General features: G+C 42.5%; 1 protein-coding gene across 5 annotated transcripts in view; it reads right to left on the minus strand.

Moving 5' to 3' along the window:
• Positions 1-11716, minus strand: part of SPEN (spen family transcriptional repressor) — a 357496-nt gene extending 345780 nt beyond the window's left edge. For all 5 annotated transcript variants that reach the window (XM_069240114.1, XM_069240113.1, XM_069240112.1 and 2 more), the window contains exon 1: positions 8242-11716. In XM_069240114.1, coding sequence (XP_069096215.1) covers positions 8242-8324 — 83 coding nt within the window. In that variant the 5' untranslated portion in view covers positions 8325-11716. The remainder of the gene's footprint in view (positions 1-8241) is intronic.
• Between the last annotated feature and the right edge of the window lie 15667 nt (positions 11717-27383).

Genomic DNA, 27383 nt, shown 5'->3' on the forward strand with positions numbered 1-27383 from the left:
AATCTAATCAGTACACTTAAGAGCTGTTACGCAGGTTACCGATCTGCCGTATTAGTTTTATCAGGACTACTATTTAGTTTTGGTATTTTTTTTTTCTTCATGTCTCATCAGAAGCTGAGCTACAATCCCAAGTAAGTTCTTCTCCGTTTCTCGGCCTCTTTAACGTCGCGGTGTTACATTCACGTTTAGATTGTGAAAGTTTTTGAGGAAACACCATCAATTCGTTTTGTTTTAATCTGCAAACAAAAACACGAAATAAAGGGCTGCTACAGCATAGTGTAGAAACAATTCTGAGAGGCACCTTCAGATGTGATTGCTAGACCGACGTTTTTGTTTGCCCAATACCAAGAAAACACTTAACCATTTGCGGGAGCATAGTTTTTTGACACTACTGCTCCCAGCGCTTCATATTCCCAACAAGAGGATTTACTGCAGATCCGAGGCCTACTCCTAAATCTAGACCTGCACGGAACGGAAATCACGGCAAATGGGCGCTCAACCGAACCTTCACTGTAGTTTTTGACAGACTAAGACTGTTATGGGAGGGGTGCCAGAACAGCAAAATACAAAAAAAATTCAAGAGCAATGACACACTAGGACAGTGATATGTTAACACTACACAGCTGTCCTTTCTCTCGAGATACCACGTATTAACCATACATGCCGTCTAATAAAAGGTCTACAGTCCTCCTCACCACCGTATTATTTAAATAGAGCCTGATCAAACTACAAATCCTTAGCAGCCCTCTGTAACACATGAAGGACGGGGGTTGCCGAGGTTGCGGCGCTGCGGCAGAATACATTAAATGTTTGCAGGGACATTCAAAGCAGCGCTAACGTAGAGCTCGAAGACAACAAAATGGCGCCAGCTGCTGAAAATGCCCCGTACGTAATAAACTCTGCTCCTCCAGATCAGTACTGCTGCATGAGAACCAATCTGAGCAATCGCCTCTCACAAATATGACTGAGCCGAGACAAACCCCTTGAGACAGGCGGGAGTAGATGTCGCAATGCAGACTAGGAGGTCAGCTCTGTATTCAGGCTCGATTCCACGCATACAGTGTAATTCACACAACGCTACCAGCTGTGGGAGGGGCTGAAAGGCTCGTTTATATTCAGTTCGTACAAATATCACTGGGTTTTTAAATTCATGCAAGGAAGCACGCCCTATAAAAAGAGCAGCGGACTCCCCAGGCACCGCTGGGTTTCGCTGCAGTGAATTTCACTGCTGTTCAGTCTCCCAACAAGCCAATCCCATCACAGGGTTAGCCACAGCACCGAAACACGTACCAATGGGGACGGGGCGGGTTGCTATGGCAAACCGCACGAAGAATCCGTCAAAAAGTGAATACGCAGCGACCGCACCAACTAATAAATTAATGATAAATAAACCAGTGTACTATGTGACATCAATGAAACGCTGAATGGCACACCATAATAGGTGCGCTGTGCCCCGAATTAGGAAAAAACCTAAGGCATGCATCAATTATATAAAAAAAGGTGGGAAGGATAGTTACTCGATGAGCATATACACATAGCCCTGCTCGTGCGAGTGGCCTGACTGATGGCCTACAATCTTTTTACAGTTAAAGTGAAGAACGATTGAATAAGGAAACCCATCTGTTATTACATACATTTTCCAACTAACTAAAGGATGTCCCGCCATCTGCTAACAATAAAAGCAGAACATTTCGGGGCACCAGCATACAACTAGTGGCGCCTTTCTTTGTATTACCTTCTATACTGCTGCGCCCCTGCCCCACCTCGATTCGTGTCCAAAACAAGCGTCATTCTGTTTAAGCCAGAGTATGGCTAGACATGAAAGAGGTTTGGCGCCCCTGCAGGTTCCAGTGAGACATTCAAATATCTCATGTGTGGTTTTGAAGTCTTTCCTCACCTTAGAAGGAACTGCAGCTTCACCCCCTCTTAAACGAGGGTGCACAAAACCAGGGGAGAACATAGAAATCACCTTACAAAAGAATATGCAAATTTCGAGTGTTTTTAACCCACTGCTGAAGCCTAGAGTACCATTCTGAAACGGAACGGTAAGGGTGCGGGAGGGTCAATAAGTATCGTACTAACTCGTACTTGGTAAACGTGGGACAAGCACTAAACCAGACTGGCTTTGTTCTAGCGTTGACATTTTGACTGCTCATCATGTTTTTCAAAAACTAGACCTCCACAGACATGCCCTGCGCTTCCTAAGTGTTAAGGTCTGATCACAACCATGCACGCCTTTTTTGTAACTGATTATTAGGGGTCAAGGTGAATATTCCAATTGAGGTAAGCCAGAAATCTTTTTTAAAAGGCTATTCTATGGAAATCCCCATTCCTCTGGAGAACAGGGATTACAAGCAGAACTTTGACATGAAAATAATTAGATTCAGAAAATCCCAAGCTAAACGCCAATCTTCCTTAAGTGCAGTGACTACTTTCTAGAACCATCTTCCAGCAAATCTAACCACATTCTATGATATTACTGTCCGGCTTAATAAACATATCCACTCTAATCTTACCTGTTAGCTCAGTTTTATTTATTACCCACACTTAAGGTGCCACAATTATTCCACTGGTGCAGGAGCACCATCTATAATTGTTTAAACACACTGCCCAAATAAAGAACAGGACAAAACAGATCACGTTTAGTCTTCTGTTCAGAGGACTTGCTTTTGCTAGATTGCTCCAGTCGAATTTACTAGCATTCCTTTTTATCACAATAAAAATTGTGTCGATGCGGTGCTAATGTTTACAGAAATAGGATGCAGATTTTGTTGAACTCTTTTAATGACTTCATGGCGGAACTATATTTTAGTGAATCATAAAATATTTATTCATGACTTATTGCCCGAGAAACACTCGCTCAAGTCAGTTCACCATTGATGCGATCCCCATAAAAAAAAAAAATAATAATAAAAAAAAAAAAAATCGAAACGAGGAGCCCTGCGTTATTGTAGTACAAAAGTCAACCAGGTCGATTTTATAGTAAACAACCTCACATTCGGTGGGCGTCAGGCCAGTGAAAACCCCACTCATGACCTTGGCTTTACAGTAACACGAAAAGCTGAAGGCTAAATCAAGGTACATAGGAATCTTTAAACTATGCCATCAGAATGTAGGATTTTACACATCTAAGTGCACATAGTCAAGAAAATATGCTAGGTAACAATTTTGGACAGAACCCTCCAAGTCATAAACATGCTCTAAAACCACGCACAATAGGAACGTCACTGGTCTAAAAGAAAACCGCATCCTCATAAGTGACGAACAAATCGCTGAGGATCACATGCTCCACTAGAGAAAATCCCTACATTTCGCATGCGAATTATCAGAAGAAAGAGACGAAACAATTGTGAGAAAGCCTTCTGTGGACAAAAAAAATAAATAAAAATAAACCTACTGTGTTACTATATAAAATGAAGAGTAGACTGGTGCTTTCTAGCAAAGACCTGGAATGTCATTGTGTGTTCTATCGTGTATCAAGATGTACTTAAAGCTGGATAGGCAAAAAAGAAAAAAAAAAAAAAAAAGTAGCAGTTCTGTATTTATACACCGGTCCTTATTCTCCAATTGAAACAGTGAACAACATATAGCCCTGTACGGCTAACAAACACAAGCAGAGAGAGCAAACATAGGTGACAATTTCGATATTCTTTTCCCCTCACATCTTGCTCATTTATTAAAGCATTAGAAGGTTTCCGGTGGTTGTATGTCGACATCCTCTCTGGTTTCAAGCCACTTTATCAGTACACTAAATTTAAATTAATACTGGATTTGCATCCGGAGGAACCCCAGACCCAAAAATAAATAGGCAATTGACTGATACGGTTCAGTGCATAATATACGTGCTACATGGATTGCCAAAAATAGTCTTTAGAAGGGTAGTTCTACATTCAAGTTAGCCTCAATAAAACCCACCCCGATTTTTTATGAGACAACTACAATTTAAATCAAAGAACGAGGGTACCTAAAATAATTCGCTTGTGGTGTATTATCTCAAAGCAACGGGGACACAGTCCAATTTTTCGAAGCAGGCCATGGTTGACCTAGACGCGGCCAACCACAGGAAGCAAACTCATCACATATGGTGCAAAAATAATCAGTACACACTTTCGAGACCAACCTGCCACTGTTTTGCACCATTTGAAAAAGACAAAGTATTTAACACAAACAGATATGGGGAAGTCACCGCAAGGGCACATAACACCACTCAGTCAAGAGGGTGTGAAGAGACACAGCTTGTCAGAAGGTTTGGTGGACAAAAAGAGACTAGGATGAGGCGTCAACAAATTACCAGTGGCTGAGGTTAATTAAGTATTCCACGCATCACTTTTTTTGTATTTCTCAGGCCCCCCCAGACAAAAATGTTTCCATGTAACTCCAGCACTGGGTCCAACATTAGGACGAGAATTCCTCAACTCTTCTGTTGATGTAACCAAGAGCACTGGCGGACTGCATCCAGTTGCTGAGAAGGCTTTTTTGAAGCCCCAAAAAAACTTAGTGGTCATTCACCCTTCAAATCAAGCAGGTCATCTGCCAGGAGGAACACAAAAGGGGTGTTTACACCAGAGATGAACAGCTTCAGAGCACGCTGGTGTGGCGCCACACCATGTGGGTCCTGAGGGCTACTGACTACCAGATCCAATGGAATAGGCTTAAACAAACATAAAGATACAATTCCTTACAGCCAAGTGATACGCAGAGTGGGAGAATCGCTGCTTTAGGATTTAATCACTAGAGGATGTTAGTGGAGACGAAAGCCAATGCAGGCGGGCTGATCCAGTAGTTGTGAAGCTAGATACCTGGGACGGTGGGATAGCAAGGCCCCAAATAAGTAGAACGCGTTTAAAAACTGTAGAACGGACTTAGGTACGATTGTAAAACGTCATGGGGATATCAGTCAATGTTGCCAGAGAGGTAAAACATGCATCGTCGGTAGTTAACTCACTGAGGGCGTTGGGAATCGGAGATCTATTGGAAAGAAACTTTGACGACTAGGGAGTGGCGGAGGGATAACGTCAACACAGATACAGTAATAATTTTGGTGGAAAGGTGCTTCCAATACAGGATGAAGCAGTTACTCGTGCTGCACCCAAAAACAAACACTGATATTGGTTCACCCCCAAAAGGGACGCGGTACATTCTTGATTGCAAAGGTCTTGAGTTTCAAGTGGATACGTTCACGGCAAAAATGGCAACCGCTGTATGTATCAGCTACTTTGCCGTTCATCCCTCACAATTACTATTTGTGCAAAAGCAGTGCAAAAATTGCGTTTACTATTTCCTGTATCTTCGCAAAACAATGCTTCAGACATGAATAAGAGACTAATTATGAACTTGCACTGTGCAACTATGCACGGCGCAAATATATAGTTAATTAATAATGACAATAGTGCATGCGGGCCACATTCCTATATATATTCCTGTGAAGGTGTGGCATTTTATCATAACACAAATATGAAAATATTGGTGCGATTACTAAGGAAGAGAAATGTATTAGCAATTGAATAGGACGCTGCCAGAGTACTACATTTTCTCAGGTCATATCGTAGACGGCAATTTGGTCAACTTCAGAAGGATCCTAACCCAATAATTAAGAAGCACGTACATAGTTGGAGGGCAACGTAGTTAATTGCTACGAGTTAAATATTTACATTACTCTTGGAAAAAAACTAATGACCGAATATTTCCATCTGCAAATACATTCAAACTTGATCAAAGTTCACTGATCGGGAATTCATTGCCAGAGTGTGCTACAGATGAGACGACAGGCCATTCAAATGAAAGGAGAATCTAGGCAGCGATTAAATGCTTGTGTAGAGTACAGTACTAGTAAGAGGAAGACACTGGTACAAGCACCTACATGTACAGCAAAAATGCCACTGCAGTGTAACATTTCTAGTACGCTTCAAAAGCGCAGTGCACAATGACGTTTGGCGCACGTAAGCGAAAGCCCGTTTAACATGGAAGCTACCAGTCAATGAACCATTGCATTTTTAATTGTCATTCTTTCGAATGAACAGCCTTTTAGGCAAAAGTGATAAAAACCTGTGGTGAACGCAGATTGTCCCTACAACTTGTCATCAGATCCAACCCTGATCCTTCTTAGAAAACCACATAATGTACCAGCGGACCAGTCTTAAACATGAGATTGTGGGGGTAAAGATGGGTGTTCCCAGAAGTGGCTAGTCACTGAATGTGGACAACACTCCCCTTTCTTTTGAAACTGTGTATCATCAAACATCATCCAATGGCTCTGGAAGGCTGGTAGTAAACGGTTCAGACGTGGGAAAATGCAAATGTACACTCCCGTCACTCCACTACAACTGGCTGCACTGTACGCAATTCTTCAGTGAATAAACGACAGATTTTTTCAAATCTGTCGCGCATAAGGCTTTTTCCACATTCAGTATCACTATAATGCAAGCTAAAGGTGCACATAGTGAGAACAAATAAAGTTGCTACACTGGTCGAGTGTAAACAATGGGGTGTAATCGTAGGACACTTTTTTTTACCAAGAGCCGTATTAAAAATAAAAACCTAATCTTAACAGGCATGATCTTCGTTTAATAAAATGGACGCTTACACTTAAAGCAATATGTCCGCAACAAAGGTCCTACACGTGACGATCTAACCCAAATAAACAATAGGAAACACTTTTTCTGGCAGCTGGAAGTCAAAAATAAACAACGCTTGTCACTCAATAATATAACTGCATGAAATAACCCAACCACAGAACAAGTAAATGAAACGAGGCTAAATGTAACATCCACGAGAAACCCCCACAAATACAAAACTACCCATTACTTCCTGCCTTGCCCGTCTCTCAGCACTGACTAGGTTTGTCAAGTGATCTTTTCTTTGTGCGAGTGAAATTTAGTATGCAATTCCGCTAGCTCAGCCGCTGCATACTTTCTGCTAGATTCACAGGATGGGGGATGGGTGGGAACCTGCTGATTTGATTTCGCCATGATCAGCTAATGGGAAGCGTAGCCTCACTTCAGCCAAAACATCTACGCGCCTTAAAAAAAATCTATTGGTGGAAGCAACAGAATATAAATAAATATTAAATCTGTAGGTAAGCCACCCAGAAATCCGATTCGTTAAGTGTACCCGAAGGAAACGATGAAAGAAAAGCACAAGTGACAAGGTCAATTAATCTGTTTATTGCAAATAGTTTAATTAGCATACACACAGAAGAACGTGAAGCGAGGTCTTTTGAATTGACAATCGTCTTGAAAAACCCTTTCCGGGGCGAAAAAATGTGCGCACATGCACTAAAATCCTCTTTAAAAAAATTGTTGAGTTGTTTCTGAAAACGCCAGTCCTCAAAATGCAAATACGTGCTGTTGGCGGAGGAAAGCGCATTTCTAAGCTGAGCCCTGCAAATCTCCAAGCAACAGTAACATGGCAACTTCAGACATATATGGAATGCAGAAGGCTCAATACCAAGCAACTGGCGAGCCCGTACCAGGCACCATGTTAAAAAAAAAAAAATCACTACACCGCTATAGCAGTCCGGACACGATTCTAAGGTAGCCAGATCCTTGCTCGCTTTGCCCTTGGGGATCTCAGCTAAGCACTGAGGACAGAGAATAGCTACCAGAAATCTAAACAACGCATGCACCACTCTTTGCATGGCCTGCTGATAGTTCTACTGCAGCGGACAGTGAGAGCAGAATCCCCACCCCAAGATGTTTCCCACACTGAAGCGGCCGCCATTTTACAGCCATCGTTCCCAGCCTGGCAGACCATCCCCCCTGGGGGAGGGGGGAGGGGGGTGGGGCGCTGCGGCTCAGGGCAGTCAGGCTGCACGTTTACCAGCCACACATCACAAGTGGGGGGCGGGGTGCGATCCGACTTTAGAAGGGGGGGCATTTTTCAGATAGAAGGCAGCAGTCTCTTTTTCCGCTCCACCCCCGCACCAGAATGCAGGTAACGAGCCTCCACAGCCGCCGGGTTCAAGAGAACCAGGGCAAGTTTATCATTGGAATGGACAAACTTGTGTATCCTTCAAAGCCACACATACCAGGTACACCACCATTCTCTGCAACCGTCTAGCGAAGGAGCTGGCTGTATAATCCATCCGCACTACAGCGGACTAATGAAGAGATGCACTTCAAAAGACCACTTTAATTCCCCCATTCCTTCTACATCCGCGTACCCCCGAATGCCCTATTTGATCCTCCGGCCATTTCTCTTCGGCTCTACTCGTATCTCTCAGAGCCTCTCTTTCGTACTCACCGCTTGAAGTGCTCGATGATTTTTTCCTCCCGAACACTCTCTGGGAGGTTGCCCACCCAGAGGTGCCTGGTTTCCCGCACCATGCTGGGGGAGGCTCTCGACGCATGCAGGCGAGGGGTGCTAGCGGTAGCTCTGGAGTGCCGACATCCCCGCCGCCGGGTCCGAGGCGTCCTCGCGGGCGGTGATTTCTGCCCAAGCCTCTTGGGCGGCCGCCGGGCTCCTATCTTTGCCAGTTGTCGTCGTCTTCTCTTCCACTGGACACCCGCTCTCCTCAGCCTCTCCGCACGCGCGCTCACTCTCTTGCCAACAGGCGCGCGACGACTCACCTCGAGACGGCGCCCCTACCCCGAGCTCTCACGCTCCACCACGCACGCGCATAGGCAAAAAAAAAAAAAAAACATAGAACGTGCGAAACAGGAAAAATTGGGGGAAGGGGTTACGGAGTGCGCATGCGGAGAACATACAGTGGTGTGAGGGGATGGGTGTTCAAGAAAGAAGGAAACGCCGCAAAAGCGCATGCGCGAAAATATGGAAAGTGAGACAAGTGGGGGAGGCGATGACAGGACTGGCGGCCTTCTATTACGCATGCGGAGAATTAAAGGAAAAACACAAACAAGGCTTTCATGGAGAGAGGGGGTGGGGCAGCGTTTCTGTTCCCAACGCTTTTTTTTCTTTCAGTGCGCAGGTTCTGTTGGCGCAAGAGGGAGGTAGTGCTCGAGCGGTGTGGAGTCTGACAGTTAACTCCTCCTCGCTCGGAATCAACGGTCTGTCACGAGCCCCTGGCATTTCCCTCCCCCGCTGTTATTTCAGCCCTTTGGCCTTCTGAGGGAACATGAAAAGGCGGGAACAGAGTCAGTTTGGCCTTCTTTAGTCTCCGCCCTCTGATTACAGCACAGACACTGGTTCACTGACCGGAGCAAGAGAAGCAACTCGCCGCCCACTTCCAGCCACAGAAAGGTCATGACAACCTGCGAAGATTCCTGTTCACCTTTAACCGCCAGTGGAAATGCGTTGCAAAAAGTCATACGTAGAAAGTCTATTATTGCTGGAGGACTGCAGGCAGTTGACCGTCCTCCATCTATTTTACAATTATACTCACAATATGTGAATACGGCTTCGACTATATATGGAACGGGAATTCTCCAACACTGGTTAAAACAAAAACACTGAAAAATAGTTTAAGGACCAGGGACGAATGGGGAACACATATAAGAGTGGGTGTGGAAGAACCGTTAGATGACGATAAAAGAAAGTTTAGAGTCCAAACATGTTGAGTATGGCACAAATACAAATTATCCAGGGGAGGGAAAATAACAACACTCCGAAGAGGCAGCTCTCATATCATTTTTGACAGATTCATCACTTTTTCCCTCCTGCAATATGCACTGCTCTATAATCAAATTCAAGTAATTTGGTAGTCAGTCTCACTAACCTAACTGTTGCCTTCTTAATCTTTGCCCCAGACAAGATGTCAAAGATATCTGATCAGTTCTCATATAGACCTTTCTTCCACTTGGGTATGGTTGAAATCTTCCACTTAGGTATGGTTGAAATACTAGTTGCCCGCATACACAAGATAGCTAATCGTTTTCCATGGCAGAACATTTTTCAACATCTTTCCTTCTTATGGATGGAAAACGGATGGTGACCTCTGTTGGAGTGTACAATTTAATAATGCTTTTAGTGACCCATAGGTCAGCAGAAGGTTTCATGGTAAAATCTTAATGTAGAGAAAAAGCTAAAATGACAGTATTTTAAAAGTGCTCTTGTTTTATTTTGTGGTGGACACAATAGTGCCTACCAGGAATGACAATGTGCTAATAAGATTTAAATAATGTAAAAGTATGTTTTAAACATTAGCGTAACTGCTAGTAGTAAAACACAATTTATTTGATAATGTTTAATGTGTGATTTATGAGTATAAAGTTACATGCGCATAAAAATAAATGTACTTCTCTGTTGTACCGAATGTGATGCTTTAACAAAGGTAGCATATTTTTAATGAGATGTTTTATTGTTTTTGATCATATGTTACTAATGCTCAATGTATAAGTTTGCATATTATGTGTGTTTCATTAATAACAATATTAATGCATTATATGTTTTGTGTTGGCTTAAGTAGGCCTGCAGACTTCGTATTTGCGGTCATGTAAAAGTGCTGAATCATTCTTTTCCTCTAACATGACTTTTTCCAATAGGTTGTTCTTATGAATAGTAAAGTGCTCCCTTATTTAATCTTACAAGACTGTTTCTAAATGATCTTGGTTCCGGAGTATTTAGGCCTGTGGATTTGATTCCTTTGGAGTATGAGAAAACGTGTTACCAGTTCTGGTGGCAGAGTGACGATAACGTTCCACAAGAGGAGTAGCCATATGTTTGTTCAGTATTAGACACATTATTGTTCAGTCCAAAAATTGCCCACCCTGTAAGTTGTTCTATGGTTAGTTTGAGAGGTTGTTGAAATTCCAGGGTTGTGCGTACAAATGTAGCGCAATGCAAGTGTAAGTAGGGATTTGTGCTTGCAGTGCTTTTTGCTATAGATTGCGGTGAAGTGTGATGTTGTGAGGTGTTTGCGGAGTCATCATATTCAAAGTGATTCTGGCACTTTGTGCTCTAAAATGGTCAGTTGTTGTTGGTGGGTTCATTGAGGCCTAAGACCCCGGGGTAACACACAAGTGTAGAAGACACTTGGTTAATTTATTGTATGCAGTGACGTATGTGTTATGAGGTGCCATTGACAGTGCCATTAGTTTTTCCTTGAGTGCATGTGAGTTGTTGGTTTGTATTAGGTGAATCCTGAGTGCACAGGGAGGATCTGTATCAACCAGGGTGAGAATTTCTGGTCAAGGTTCATTCATGTATACTTGCGAAAGCCACAGTCGGATGTGTAAGTCGCACAGCTTTCAATGCGTTTGATCCCTACCTCTAGTGTTCAGACAGGTTTTTGGCTTTTAAGTGCTCACAATATATTGTGTTTAGTGTATGTGTGAGTAATTGTGTGAGAAACAATTAACATTTTCAAGTCTTTAAGAAGAGTGCTTAGAGGAGATGTATTTATTCCAGTTAGGGAGGATAAACAGGCAGCACCCGAAGGAACACCATCTTACTAAGTGTCAGAGGCGAGAGGAGTTTCAGCATGCATTTGGGTTAAACTATGGTGTAAGATCACTGAGAAAGAAGGTTCATTAACTTTTCCTTGTTATGGAACGTTTAATTTGAGAATTTTAGAAAATTTGAGGACATTTGGATGAATTAAAGCTTTGTCCAAGACCCACACAATTTGAAGCCCTTGCTATTTGGGAACCTGTTGCTAGACAAAACGAAACAACATTTGAGAACAGAATGAGGAAAGCAGCTACAGCACTAGCGGAAGCTAGATGAGGCGCAGATCAGATATCGGAATACGTGGAGAGCAGAGACATTAGATGGGGTGAGAATGTTTCCAGCTATCACAGATGAAGGTGATGGGAGTACAAAACCTAAAACGAAAAAGAAGCAGACAGAGAAAACTGAAAAGACAGCAGATGAAAGTAAAAAGATAGTCACACATGAAAAGGATTCCGAATATTTTATAAATCAGCTTTTAATGAATCACCTCCTGCCATTTCATTCAGTTGAGCGAGCAGTGCAGAATGTAGTCCAAAATGTGCAGACAGCCTCAGATACACAAAGCCCTGTTCAGGGAGCTCTAAGTACACCTGTGAGTTCAGTAACTCAACAGCCCCTGGTTTATCCTCCAGTTCCAGATGATAGTACAGCACAGCATGGTATGAGTCCAGCCATGAATCAGGAAATGCCAAATCCAGGCAAGAATCAGGAAATGCCAAACCCTCACATGAATCAAAAGGTGTTTTCACTTAGTGTGAAAGCACCTTTGCAAAACTTTAGTCAGCAACAGACTATGCCTATGTATACCCCAGTGCAGACAAAACCAAACATTACCCGAGTCAATCATGACAGACTTTCAGTACAGTCTTAACTGCTTAAAGTGCTGGAATGGCAATTCCTCAGAATCAGACAATTTGACAGGACCCTATGCTTTGACAGTTCCTGCAACTATAAGTTTAGTTGTTCTTTTGAATGCTTCAGGTAACACTGTAAGTAATACCCAGACAACAAATCCTGCATCTGCAGAGATGTCATCATGTGAAATGCAGAGATCAATATATTCTAACAATTCGAAAATGGAGAGAATAGCTTTGTATATTCCAACTTTGACCACTACACGAATTGCAGATCCTAACCAAATGTTAAATCAAGCAGGACCAATAGTTGATGTGAGGTGTCCGCAGGGAACTCCATTTCCATGTACGCCCACACCAGATCAGATTGCGAGTGCACATTGCAGTACCCCACAAAGTATGACCCAGAGAAGCATTACTAGTTTGCAAGGTTTTTCAGTGCAGCAGTTAACTGAGTGGTTAGACACTCTAAGTCAAAGAGGGACAACAGGTACAACAAGTAGTAATGTCAGAGCAGAAGAGACTCCAGCGAGAGAGACAGAACAGAGAATGTGTCCAGATTAAAATTAGAATTAAATGAGTTAATTGAGGGAACACTTGAGCTGGAACAAGTGGATACATACAACAAAGATGAATTACGCTTCATGTGCAAAGATGTTACACAACGTGCAGGACTGATTTATAACAGATTAGAAGAACTAGAAGAAAAATATGATGTGGATTTAGAAAAGTCAAAGAAGGAGTTACGAGTTAGAGTTCAGTACTAAAGAAATTGCGAACATGCGATAACCTGGCATGAGAAAGCACATTAAGGAATCAGTTACAAACATTCAAACATGGGGACCATTAGATACATGGAAAAGCAGATGGGCAAAGAGAAGAGATCAAAGGAAAGCAAGGCAGAATTTGTCTCCGGCTGGAGCAAATCAAGCCAATGATAGTATCAAAATGCTGCCACTGAGGGAGATTCCAGGTAGAGGTTATGTACATGTCCAGTGGAGCAGAAGTGGCATATTGTCATTCACAAATGATTATCTATATTGAGGGAGAAACCAGTAGAATGGTATAAGCAAACAGACTGATTATGAAGCTTTCAGAATGCCTGTGGGAAGATTTGAACACTTTATTTGACATTGCGGTTCCAGTCAATTTATGGGTTGAGTGCAAGCGGAGTGTTGATTGGCCAACTCGTGAACCGCTAAGATAGCCAGTAAGAGGCACGCCGTCTGACGAGGCTATGAAAGGGTATTATGAAGTAAGTGAATTTCTGAAAAACAAAGTTTCCCCAACAGATGTTGATTGGCAAAAGATTGACAGGAGAACACAGGAAACAAAGGGGTTGATTCATGCCTAATATGAAAGATTGCTGCATGCTTTTAAACATCACAGTGGTTCGGAAACTATTGAGCCGAAAGACATCAGTCATTTGGTGTTTGGATCTGTGCAAGGATTGAAACCTGAGATTAGCAACATGATTCAGCAGTGTTTGATTTGTTGGCAGAATAAACCGACTGATGAAGTACTACAGTATGCACTACAGTGACGAAATTTAATTGAAGCAAAAAAAGTTGAAAGAGAACTTGATGGTGATGAAAATTAAATCTGCTCAGTAAGGAATTCAGAGCCCGCAGATAATGATGAACACTAGTGGAATGCAAGGTGTGCGACAGCAGGTTAACAACATGCCTCAGTTTAGTGGTAGAGTATGAGGTGCTCGGATGGATCAGAGTGGTAGTGTGGTTTATGTTCTGTCAATGAAGAAAATGCAGTCATTTCATGCATGTGGCAACTTCAGGCACTGAAAGTGGGAGTGTCGTAAAATAATTTGAATAATTTGGTGCAGAATGGTGGTGTCGCTCAGATTGTTGACAGTGCAGAGAATCCAAGTACCTGAAATCCAAAATGTAGCTGCTCCTACAGGATTACAACAAATGCAGGTTCCCCAACAACAGATGCAGGTTCCACAGCAGATTCAAGCCCGCAGCAAATGCAGATTCCATAAGCCCCAATGACACAGCAGCAAGTGATGGTTTCTCAGCAAAATATGAATCAGAGAGCAAATGTAAATCAGTTGGTAACATGATTTCCCCTAATTGATTTGAGTGATGAAGAGTTTACAGAAACATTTAACAGTGACAGTTCCAATGATGAGAAATGCATGTTGGCCACATCGTTAGAGGTAGATCAGCATGGTCCCTATGTAAATACCAACATTATGAGACACAATGTTTCACTCCTGGTTGACACTGGAGCAATGCGTTCTACTGTCGGAACCGCAGAAGTCCCAAATGTGCCCTTGTCAAGAAAAATAATTCAAGTGACAAGTGTAGCAAATCAGCAGTTCACTAATTCAATTACAGAACATATCCCAGTTAAAACATAGGTCATTTGAGGACCAGCACCAAATTGTGGTTTGCGATTCAAGTCCTGCGAGTTTGTTAGGATGTGACCCATTGTGTAAGCTAAATTGTTCCATCAGCTGCACCCACAAGGGAATAGCAATTCAGACAAACAGTGATGATGACATGCCCAGTAAAATTGAAGAAATGTACCCTCTCATTTAATTGTTCCCATTGATGACAGTTAACGATTTGCCCAAGGAGTTGAAAGAGACAGTTATGGGAAGAGTTTGGGATTTTTCAGGTAAATATATTGGAATTATAAGGAGTTGAGCCAGTTTAAATCACAGTGAAACCAAATGCAGTGTATCTGTGGATACTGTCTTATAACATGACTCCAGAAGGAATAGCTCCTGTTATTGAAAATTTAATTGAACAAGGTGTTCTAAAAGAGATCCTAGGAAGTCCGTGCAACTCCCCTATTTTAAGACTGTGGAAGCCCAATGGAAATTACTGCATAGTTTAGGATTTGAGAAAGGTGGACAAGATTGTCGTTCCACTTTGTCCTGTGGTACCAAATTCTGTAGTGATTTTGTTCCAGCTTCCTTATAAGCGAAGTAGTTTTCTGTCATTGACTTGTGTCAGGCATTTTTCTCCATTCTGCTCCATGAAGAAAGCCAATATTTGTTCACATTTAAATTCAGAAGCAATGTTTTCTTATGGTGTTGTACGCCTCAAGGGGGTATACAGAATCACCATCCATTTTTAATCAGATTTTGAAAAAGAATTTGGAGTCCCTTAAAATGCCTTTGCATTCAGTTTTGGGGCAGTACATCAATGATTTGATAGTTGCATTAAACACATGTGAAGCCTGTAATAGAGATATAATTGCCCTGTCAAACCACCTCAGTGAAAATGGTCATAAAGTTTTTTCCCTCAATATTGCAGTACTATCAGAAATAGGTCAAATACTTAGGTCACCACATAGAGCAAGGTACAAAGAGAGTGTCCCAAGAGAGAATTTCAGCGATCATGCAAATAAACCCACCACTAACATAGAGAGATGTCAGAATGATCCTGGGAATGGTCGGCTCCTGCCAGTGGATTCCAAATTTTTCACTTTTGTGCACTCCTTTATTGAAATTGACACACAAGGATGTGTCTGATCCGGTACCATTTGATGACACATGCATGAAAGTCTTCTCCAAGCTGAAAGGAAGCCTCTGCTGATCTCCAGCTGTGGGAATGCCGATTACAACAAATGTTTGTCTTTGTTTTGTTGTGAAATAGACAGTTGTGAACTTTCAGTTTTGACTCAGTTACATGGAGGTATCAAAAGACCAGTGGCATATTTTTCCACCACACTTGATCCTCTGGCTGCTGTATTGCCTGGCTGTTTAAAATCTGTTGCTGTTACAGCTGTCAGTATTGGCCAGTGCAAAAGAATTGTCATGGGCCATTCCCTGAATGTTTTTGTGCCCCATTCTGTTGGAGTTCTTTTGACCCGAACCAAGACCCAATACCTTACCCATGTTCATTGGACCCATTATGAAAAAGCTATCTTGGGATCCCAAACGTGAATATCAAGAGGTGCCAAACACTGAATCCCGCAACGCTTTTACCCAGTACTGCTGAAAATGTAAATGACCACGAAGAAATGGAGCATGACTGTCTCAATGTGACTGAACTGTGCACCAAACTAAGACCTGAGATCCAAGATACCACACTAGATGAAAATGACTAAGGGGGTTATTCTAACTTTGGAGGAGTGTTAATCCGTCCCAAAAGTGACGGTAAAGTGACGGATATACCACCAGCCGTATTACGAGTTCCATAGGATATAATGGACTCGTAATACGTCTGGTGGTAAATCCGTCACTTTTCTGTCACTTTTGGGACGGATTAACACCTCCTCCAAAGTTAGAATAACCCCCTAAGTCATGTTTGTTGATGGCTCCTGTTAAAGAGATACTGATGTAACTCCGAGAGCTGGTTATGCAGTTTGCACAGTCTCAGGAGTGATAGAAGCTTCATGGCTTCAGGGAGTCTTTTCTGCCAAGTAGCCAAATTGGTTGCTCTTTCTAAAGCACGCTGTGCTTCTGAACAGGTTAAAGTGACCATTTGCACCAATAGTATGGTTTTGGTGTCATTCATAACTTCTGACAGTTATGGTCCCAGAGAGGCTTATGACCTCTTCTGGATCACCTATCTGAAACGATGACAGAGTTTACCAATTGTTGAAAGCATTACACTTACCTGTGAAAACTGCAGTTGTTAAATGTGCAGCACATCAAAAGTCAAATTATTACATCTCGTTAGGCAGTGCCTATCCTGGCCAAGTGCTCTTAATGGCACATCTTTTAATGAGGGATGGAGCGACTGAAGCAGCACCAGTAAGACAAACCAAAGTTTCTTTATGACAGCAGTGGATACTTAGGAAGAAGTTAGGAGATTGCAGGAAGAAGTGACAGAAGAGGAACGTAGAGGTTGGAGTAGAGCAGGTTGTGTTTAAAGAGATGAAGACAATGTGTGGGTTTCCAGTGAAGGAAAAACAGTGTTGCCAAATAGCTTGTTACCTTCAATGGTTAAGCATTACCATGGACAGGCACACATTGGCAGAGACACCATGATCGGAACTTTCCGACAAACATGGTACAATCCCAGATTCAGATTGGCTGCAGAAGCAGTGTGTCACTGATGTGTGGCATGTTGACAGATGAATGTAGGGAAACACATTGTGGTTAACCTGAGCCACATAGGTAGATCAGGAGGTCCTCTCAATAGAATGCAACTTAATTTCATTGAAATGTCTGCTTACAGTGAATTGAGGTATGTTTTGGTGGTGGTGTGTAAATTCTCACATTGGTTTGAGGCTAACCCAAACCGCAAAAATGTTACATTTGCAAAGCTGTTTTTGAGGCAATTGATTCCTCAATTCGGATTTCTGATTTCTTTTGAATCTGACTGAGGAACTAATTTCAATAATGAGATCATAAAATTATTGTGTGCAGCATTACAAATTGAGCAAAGATTGAACTGCAGTTACAGCCTCTGGATTAGTCGAGCAAATGAATGGAACATTAAAGTCTCAACGGAATAAAGTGTGTACATCCACAACGTTGAAATGGCCAAATGTATTGCTTCTTGTTCTGATGAGCATGTGCAGCACACCCAACATAAAGACAGGACTGTCCTCCCATGAACTATGATATTGCCAGCTGTGCCTGCAAATGCACTTGTGAACATTAAAGATGACTTGGTGCTGGATTATTGCACAGGACTAGCTGATGTGGTTCGCTCTTTGTCTCATCAGGTTGAAGAGGGCATTGCTCAGCCAACATAAGAACAGTGCCACGGCTTGCGTCCAGGAAATTGGGTGATGGTGAAGAAGCATGTCAGAAAGTCATGCTTAGAGCCACGCTGGAAAAGGACTATCCAGGTTGTCTTAGTGACAACAACTGCTATGAATTGTGCTTGTCTGCCAAATTGGGTTCTTGTGAGGCATCCATGTAAAGTTCTAAGTCCTCTTGAAGATACGGTGCTGTTCCTCTAGAGTCAGATACAGTGAGAGAAGGGATACAAGTTAGCTAAACTGTAAGGACTGGGCAAGTGGTTGTTGCAAAACATGCACAGACTGGTGAAAATTTGAGCGCGTCAAAGGCGGTCGGAGGTGCAGGAAGGTCAAGCCAGAGTTAGTCAACTCCTGCCAGCTCAGTGAACGTTGAAACCCCAGTTGTGCCTGAAACGAGAATTGTAATTGGAAAACACTAGTCCACAAAAAGTCCAGACCCAGAAGTAAATGTGCCTCCAACTATAGCTGAAGTGATTGAAAAGTCTAATCAGAGTGACAGTGAAGATCGTGCAATAAGGAGGTCAAAAAGAAAAAGAGTGCCAAATCGAAAATATTCAGCTCCTGAAAGAACTTACTTAGTAGCTAATGAGTGAGAGAAGGAGTTTGTTGCCTTTTGTGCTGGCAATTCGAATTCAACTGAATATTTTGGAACTTGAAATTGCCATAAAGTTGAACTTATAAATATCATTGCCGCTTTATGACCAGAGGCATTATTCGCTGGAAGTGATAATTAGCGATTCCCAGATGGTTTATTACTAGAGAAATTTGAACTTTTAGTAGTGATTTGAACATTTGCAAGTAAAGAAAAAATGATGAACTGATTAGAAGATCAGGAACTTTGTAAATAAGTGCAAAAAGACTTTGAGAAGACATTTTGTTTTTGCTTTGCTCATTTAAAGAAACAAACGTGACATTGTAAATAATTGAAAAACGCTTTTGCATTTTGAATTTTTGATTTTGATTTTTGAATTAGATATTTTGATCTGACTCTAGACAAGCCATGAGTCCAGCTCAAGTACAACGGAGTAAATGTTAATATGGTTATGTAGGATTAGAAACAGAGTGTATGATTGTGAGTATTTTATTGAAGTTGGATTGAGTCTGCCTTTGAAAGATAAGGTTGAGAGCACAATTATACCAGTGTTGGAAGGTTCACATACAGAACAAGATCCCCTGTGTGAAGATGAGAGATTTCTTCACGTTGATGGCTCAAAGGGAGATTTGTCTTCAAATGTATATTACAGGTTACTATATGAATACATTGAGAGTATGGAAGTGAATGATTGTTATGTTTGTACTCAGATCCCTTCATCAGTACAGAAAGGGATCACATATCACAGCTTGCCACTAACATATGGAATTTCTTGCAGTCTGTTACTAACTCGATTTTATAACGAGTATATACAATATTATATTCCAATTTTGACCCTGTGTTTTCCTTTGTTCCTATAATTGAGCATCTGAGTAGTATTGCTAAAGCGAAAAACATAGACATTGTGGGAGGCTCCTTTGAACCAACCCTGACTTTTGGAATTTCATATGCACACAAGAACAATTTAACCTTTATTGTCACACCAGTAGAAGGAAAGCAATGAAAGCAAAGATAGAATAAAGGAGTAGTTTTAGAAGACTAGCAAAAAGACCCTGTACATGCTTCAGGTAGCAATAGCTTTAGACTGGCAACACATGGGGGAATTATGTATATATACACCTCAATCAAAGACAGACACACATTTTGTAGGGACTAGTAAATGTAGACATATTTTTTGTTTAAAAGTGTTTGGACGTTTATGCTAAATAGTCAAGACCATGCCATACCAGGTGTTTATTTCATTTGTAGAAAGAATGCCTATTACAAGCTGCTGAAGGGCTGGTATAACACTTGTTATCTTGGTGTAGTTTTTCTGAACCTTTATCATTTGGACAATCCAGTATGGACAGAGAAACCAAATTCCAGAGTTAAGAGAGGAGCTAGTGTAGCAGAGATTACTGGTGATATATTTGGTGCAATCATTCCATCAGTTGGAGTAATCTTGAATGATATCAAGATCAGGAAGTTGTCAACAATAGTAGAGAAGCTATCTACTGATTATGCTGGAGTAATGCTGCTAATGGACACGGAGATAGTTGCTGTGAGATCAATGGTTTTGCAAAATCATCTTGCGTTAGACATATTATCGGTGAAGGAAGGCGGAGTCTGTAAAGTTTTGCATGCACAACATTGCTGCATGTAAATACCTGTTAGTAGTAAGGAATAAGGAAATGTATCTTTAACATCACACATTTGAAAAATGACCTTAAAGGACTGACCGCAACTGGTGCATGGAAAGCAGTAGGTAATGGTTTTCCAACCATTGGAAAGTGGTTTGGAAACTTGGCAAAGGGAGTAGTAGGAATTATCTTAGAACCTGTGTTGAGTGTGGCTTTGTGTGGCTTAGTTGCACTTGGATTTTGCAAACTATACAAAACGTGGAAAGAGGAAGAAGCTAAAAGTAAACAAAGGAGGGAAGAGATTGAAATGGAGAAAATGATGAGCGTTTATTCTAAACACTTGAAAAGATTTGAGAATTACATTATAGCATAACGTTATCACACTACAAGGCTTTGAGTTGTCTTATTGAAATGACAGTGTCCTTTTTGTGACAGCATAGATGCCTGTCGGAGAAGGAATTGTTGGAGCGTAAAATTTAGTAATGCTTTTAGTGACCCAGCCGTCAGCAGGTTTCATGTTAAAATGTTAATATAGAGAAAAGCTGCACTGACACGTATTTTAAAAGTGCTCATGTTTTATTTTGTGGTGGACATCACACTGCCTACCAGGATTGACAATGTGCTAACAACATTTAAATAATGTTGAAGTATATTTTAAAAACTAGAGTAACTGCTTGTAGTCAAACAACATTTATTTTATAATGTTTAATGTGTGATTTATGAGTATAAAGTTACGTGCGCATAAAAATAAATGCACTTCTCTCTCGTACCTAATGTGATGCTTTAACAAAGATTGCAATTTTAAATTAAATGTTTTATTCTTTCTGATGATATATTATTAGTGCTGAATTTATACGTTTGCATATTACGTGTGTTTTATTAATGACAATATTAATGCATTATATTTCTTGTGTTGGCACAACTAGGCCTGCAGACTTCGTATTTGCAGTCATGTAAAAGTGATGAATCATTCTTTTTCTCTAACATGAATTTTTCCATTAGGTTGTTCTTATGAATAGTAAAAGGCTCCTTCATTTAATCTTACAAGACTGTTTCTAAATGACCTTGGTTCCCGAACAATTAGGCCTGCGGACTAAAAACATGGAGTAAATTGTTTCTTCCAACATTTACTTTCACGTGGAAACAAGACAGGTCCATTGTATGCCCTGGGAAGAATTCATCTTGTTGCAAAATGAGAGAAAATTGTAATTTACTATTGGATTCACACAGAAGACTTGTTAGTCTGTTTCCCATACACGCGTACCCAAATTCAGCTAGTTGTAGGGACAACTCAGGTTAGAGCCTAATTATTAAATCTCTGTTTAATTTGATTTGTCAAATGTCAACACAGTCTAATTTGAGATATGTGTCTATTGCTCAAATAATAACTTTAATGATATGTAATATTCTTTTTGATTGCTTAATGGTGTTGATGCTAAGTAGATTAAATGTGTTTTGCCGTTTTGGCAAACCAGTGGTAGTGATGTATCTTTACAGTTTGATTCTGCCACCAATTTACGTAAATTTAGCTTTGTGGATGTGAATTAAAGCCTTAAAACTTTTACAGATTGGAGTTTTCCTTCTGTGGCCACATAGGTCATGGTGAGTAAATTTGTTCCGGTAAGTTTGAAATGATTTTGTATGGTTAACTAAACTCTTAACTGGGTACAAAGATCCATCAACCTCAAGCATTTTGATTCCTGAGAAGGATGAGAAAACACCTGTTTACCCATATCTGAGATAGTTCTGTCCCCATTCCATACACACTGGGTAAAGTTAGGTATCAAAGTCAACAGCAACCATTACGTTCAATAATCATGGAGCATACATAACAAATGTTCAATAGCATATTATCAATTTGACAAACCATTTGCTAGAAGGCACCTGAATACACCAACCACAATGTTTGATGCCTGCCAAGAGGTTAGCATGCAAAATTCAGTCCCTGGTGACAATACCCTGCCTTTATGAATTTGTTGGGAAAGAAACACAGCCCTATCTAGATTTGCTTCTGGCAAATCAACCAATGTTTAGGCATTATTGAGCATATGGCAAACTAAAACCTCCTTCCCCTATTCTTAACCCCTTAGCTGCTGGGCCTCACCTCCTCCTCCCAGTGCTGAGCCCTTTTTTGGCTATTTGGGGTAGTTTGCGCTTAGGGCGTCATAACTATTTGTCCACATAAGCTATCCACGCCAAATTTGCGTCCTTTTTTTCCCAACATCCTAGGGATTCTAAAGGTACCCAGAGTTTGTGGGCTCCCATGGAGGAAACAAAGAAATTAACCAAAATACAGCTCAAATTTAGTTTTTTTCACAACAATGGGAAAAAGGGCCACAGAAGAAAGCATGTGGTTTTTCCCTGAAAATGGCATCAACAAAGGGTTTGCGGTGCTAAAATCACCATCTTCCCAGCTTTTAGGAACAGGCAGACTTGAATCAGAAAAACACATTTTTCAACACAATTTTGACATTATACTGGGACATACCCCATTTTTACTATTTATTTTGCTTTTAGCCTCCTTCCAGTTAGTGACAGAAATGGGGGTGAAACAAATGTTGGATCCCGGATAGCTAAACATTTCTGAAAAGTAGACAAAACTGTGAATTCAACAAGGGGTCATTTGTGTAGAATCCTACAAGGTTTTCCTACAGAAAATAACAGCTGAAATAAAAACAAATATTAAAATTGAGGTGAAAAAACAGCCTTTTTTCTCCACGTTTTACTCTGTGACTTTTTTCTGCGATGTCATATTTTCAAAAGTAATATACTGTTACGTCTGCTGGACTCTTCTGGTTGCGAGGATATATAGGGCTTGTGGTTTCATAAAGAACCCTAGGTGCCCAGAGCCAATAATGGAGCTGCACCATGCAATTTGTTTTCAATGTATACCGTGTGTACAGCAATTCATTTGGTGAACTATAAAGAGTGAAAAATAGGTATCAAGGAAACCTTTATATTTACAAAATGGGCATAAGATAAGGTGTTGAAAGCAGTGGTTATTTGCACATCTCTGAATTCCGGGTGTCCATACTAGCATGTGAATTACCGGGTATTTCTCAAATAGACATCTTTTTTACACACTGTCTTACATTTGGAAGGAAAAAAATGAGAGAAAGACAAGAGGCAATAACACATGTTCTGCTATTCTGTGTTCCCCCAAGTCTCCTGATAAAAATGATACCTCACTTGCGTGAGTAGGCCTAATGTCCGCGACAGGAAACAAAACATGGACTCATCACATTTTAACATTGAAATCTGACATATTTTTTGGAAAGTGTCTAGCTGTGAATTTTGGCCTCTAGCTCAGCCAGCACCTAGGGAAACCTATCAAATCAGTGCATGTTTGAAAACTAGACACATAGGGGAATCCAGGATAGGGTGACTTGTGGGGCTCTCACCAGGTTCTGTTACCCAGAATCCTTTACAAACCTCAACATGTGGCAAAAAAACACTTTTCCCTCAGATTTCGGTGCTGCGAAATTCTGAAATCTGAGAGGAGCTACAAACTTCCTTCCACCCAGCATTCCTCCGAGTCTCCTGATAAAAATGGTACCTCACTTGTGTGAGTAAGCCCAGTGCCCGTGACAGGAAATGCCCCAAATCACAACGTGGACACATCACATTTTTCCAATGAAAACGGACGTGTTTTTAGCAAAGTGCCTAGCTGTGGATTTTGGCCTCTAGCTCAGCAATGCACCTAGGGAAACCTAGCAAACCTATACATTTTTGTAAACTAGACATCTAGGGGAGTTCAGAATGGGGTGACTTGTGGGGCTCTCACCAGGTTCTGTTACCCAGAATCCTTTCCAAACTTCAAAACTTGACAAAAAAATACTTTTTCCTCACATTTCGGTGATGGAAAGTTCTGGAATCTAAGAGGAGCCACAACTTTCCTTCCACTCAGCATTCCCCCAAGTCTCCCACTTGTGTGGGTAGGCCTAGTGCCCGTGACAGAAAACGCCCTAAAACGCAGCATGGGCACACCACATTTTTACATTGAAAACTGACGTGTTTTTTGGAAAGTGCCTAGCTGTGGATTTTGGTCTCTAGCTCAGCCGTTACCTAGGAAAACCTAACAAACCTGTGCATTTTTTAAAACTAGACACCTAGGGGAACCCAGGATGGGGTAATTTGTGGCGCTCTCACCAGGTTCTGTTGCTGAGGATCCTTCGAAACCTCAATATTTGGCAAAAAAACACTTTTTCCTCACATTTCGGTGATAGAAAGTTCTGGAATCTGAGAGGAGCCACAAATTCCCTTCCAAGCAGCACTCCCCCAAGTCTCCTGATAAAAATAAAATAAAAATGGTATCTGACTTGTGTGGGTAGCCTTGTGCCCGCGACAGGAATAGATCACACAACAGTCAATGTTGGTCCTTACATGAGGGCAACTGTTGACCCTGGGGGTGATCCATTCTTGACTCAGGCACTAGGTACAGGCACTCAAGTGGGGTAGCGTTTTTATCAGGACAGGTGGGGAAACACTGGGTGGTAGGAATATTGTGGATCCCAGCATATTCCTGTAGTTTGTGTGACAGAAATGCAAGAAAAAAGTGAGTTTTTATTCAACATTTCACCTTTGCAGGGTATTCTGGTTAAGAAAACTTTGAGGAATCCACACAAGTCACACCTCTGTGGATTCCCCCAGATGTCTAATTTCCAGAAATGTCTGGGTTTGGTAGGTTTCCCTAGAGGGCCGCCGAGCCCAGGACCAAAAAGCATGTGCCAGCCTTACAAAACCAGGTTGTTTTTGTGATTGATAATTCTCCACAATACGATTAGGGCATTGTAATTTGGGGCTGAACTAAATTGGGGAGCTCCCAAGAGAGCAAACCCTTTGTTGATGCCATTTTCAGGGAAAAACCGCATGCACCTGTTCTCTGAGTAAGGCTAACCTGCTATTGTCCAGGTGCACAGACTGTGCTTGCGAAGGGACAGCAGGACTGTCCTGATCACCTCCCTCATAATCAATTGAAGAGGAGTGTAAGGAAATGCCTCCTTGGCATGGTTACCCCCTGACTTTTTGCCTTTGCTGATGCTATGTTTTGAATTGAAAGTGTGCTGAGGCCTGCTAACCAGGCCCCAGCACCAGTGTTCTTTCCCTAACCTGTACTTTTGATTCCACAATTGGCACACCCTGGCATCCAGATAAGTCCCTTGTAACTGGTACCTCTGGTACCAAGGGCCCTGATGCCAGGGAAGGTCTCTAAGGGCTGCAGCATGTATTATGCCACCCTAGAGACCCCTCACTCAGCACAGACACACTGCTTACCAGCTTGTGTGTGCTAGTGAGAACAAAATGAGTAAGTCGACATGGCACTCCCCTCAGGGTGCCATGCCAGCCTCTCACTGCCTATGCAGTATAGGTAAGACACCCCTCTAGCAGGCCTTACAGCCCTAAGGCAGGGTGCACTATACCATAGGTGAGGGTACCAGTGCATGAGCACTGTGCCCCTACAGTGTCTAAGCAAAACCTTAGACATTGTAAGTGCAGGGTAGCCATAAGAGTATATGGTCTGGGAGTCTGTTTTACACGAACTCCACAGCACCATAATGGCTGCACTGAAAACTGGGAAGTTTGGTATCAAACTTCTCAGCACAATAAATGCACACTGATGCCAGTGTACATTTTATTGCAAAATACACCCCAGAGGGCACCTTAGAGGTGCCCCCTGAAACTTAACCGACTGTCTGTGTAGGCTGACTAGTTCCAGCAGCCTGCCACACTAGAGACATGTTGCTGGCCCCATGGGGAGAGTGCCTTTGTCACTCTGAGGCCAGTAACAAAGCCTGCACTGGATGGAGATGCTAACACCTCCCCCAGGCAGGAGCTGTAACACCTGGCGGTGAGCCTCAAAGGCTCACCCCTTTGTCACAGCACCGCAGGACACTCCAGCTAGTGGAGTTGCCCGCCCCCTCCGGCCCCCACTTTTGGCGGCAAGGCCGGAGAAAATAATGAGAATAACAAGGAGTCGTCACTGGCCAGTCAGGACAGCCCCTAAGGTGTCCTGAGCTGAGGTGACTCTAACTTTTAGAAATCCTCCATCTTGCAGATGGAGGATTCCCCCAATAGGATTAGGGATGTGACCCCCTCCCCTTGGGAGGAGGCACAAAGAGGGTGTACTCACCCTCAGGGCTAGTAGCCATTGGCTACTAACCCCCCAGACCTAAACACGCCCTTAAATTTAGTATTTAAGGGCTCTCCCTGAACCTAGAAATCAGATTCCTGCAACAACAAGAAGAAGGACTGCCTAGCTGAAAACCCCTGCAGAGGAAGACCAGAAGACAACAACTGCCTTGGCTCCAGAAACTCACCGGCCTGTCTCCTGACTTCCAAAGAACTCTGCTCCAGCGACGCCTTCCAAAGGGACCAGCGACCTCTGAATCCTCTGAGGACTGCCCTGCTTCGACGACAATAAACTCCAGAGGACAGCGGACCTGCTCCAAAAAGACTGCAACTTTATCCAAAGGAGCAGCTTTAAAGAACCCTGCAATCTCCCCGCAAGAAGCGTGAGACTTGCAACACTGCACCCGGCGACCCCGACTCGGCTGGTGGAGAACCAACACCTCAGGGAGGACCCCCGGACTACTCTACGACTGTGAGTACCAAAACCTGTCCCCCCTGAGCCCCCACAGCGCCGCCTGCAGAGGGAATCCCGAGGCTTCCCCTGACCGCGACTCTCTGAAACCTAAGTCCCGACGCCTGGAAAAGACCCTGCACCCGCAGCCCCCAGGACCTGAAGGACCGGACTTTCACTGCAGAAGTGACCCCCAGGAGTCCCTCTCCCTTGCCCAAGTGGAGGTTTCCCCGAGGAAGCCCCCCCTTGCCTGCCTGCAGCGCTGAAGAGATCCCTTGATCTCTCATTGACTTCCATTGCGAACCCGACGCTTGTTCTAACACTGCACCCGGCCGCCCCCGCGCCGCTGAGGGTGAAATTTCTGTGTGGGCTTGTGTCCCCCCCGGTGCCCTACAAAACCCCCCTGGTCTGCCCTCCGAAGACGCGGGTACTTACCTGCTGGCAGACTGGAACCGGGGCACCCCCTTCTCTCCATTGAAGCCTATGCGTTTTGGGCACCACTTTGAACTCTGCACCTGACCGGCCCTGAGCTGCTGGTGTGGTAACTTTGGGGTTGCTCTGAACCCCCAACGGTGGGCTACCTTGGACCAAGAACTGAACCCTGTAAGTGTCTTACTTACCTGGTAAAACTAACAACAACTTACCTCCCCCAGGAACTGTGAAAATTGCACTGTGTCCACTTTTAAAATAGCTATTTG

Source organism: Pleurodeles waltl, chromosome 6 (assembly GCF_031143425.1).
Source record: "Pleurodeles waltl isolate 20211129_DDA chromosome 6, aPleWal1.hap1.20221129, whole genome shotgun sequence".
Taxonomy (NCBI): Eukaryota; Metazoa; Chordata; class Amphibia; order Caudata; family Salamandridae; genus Pleurodeles; species Pleurodeles waltl.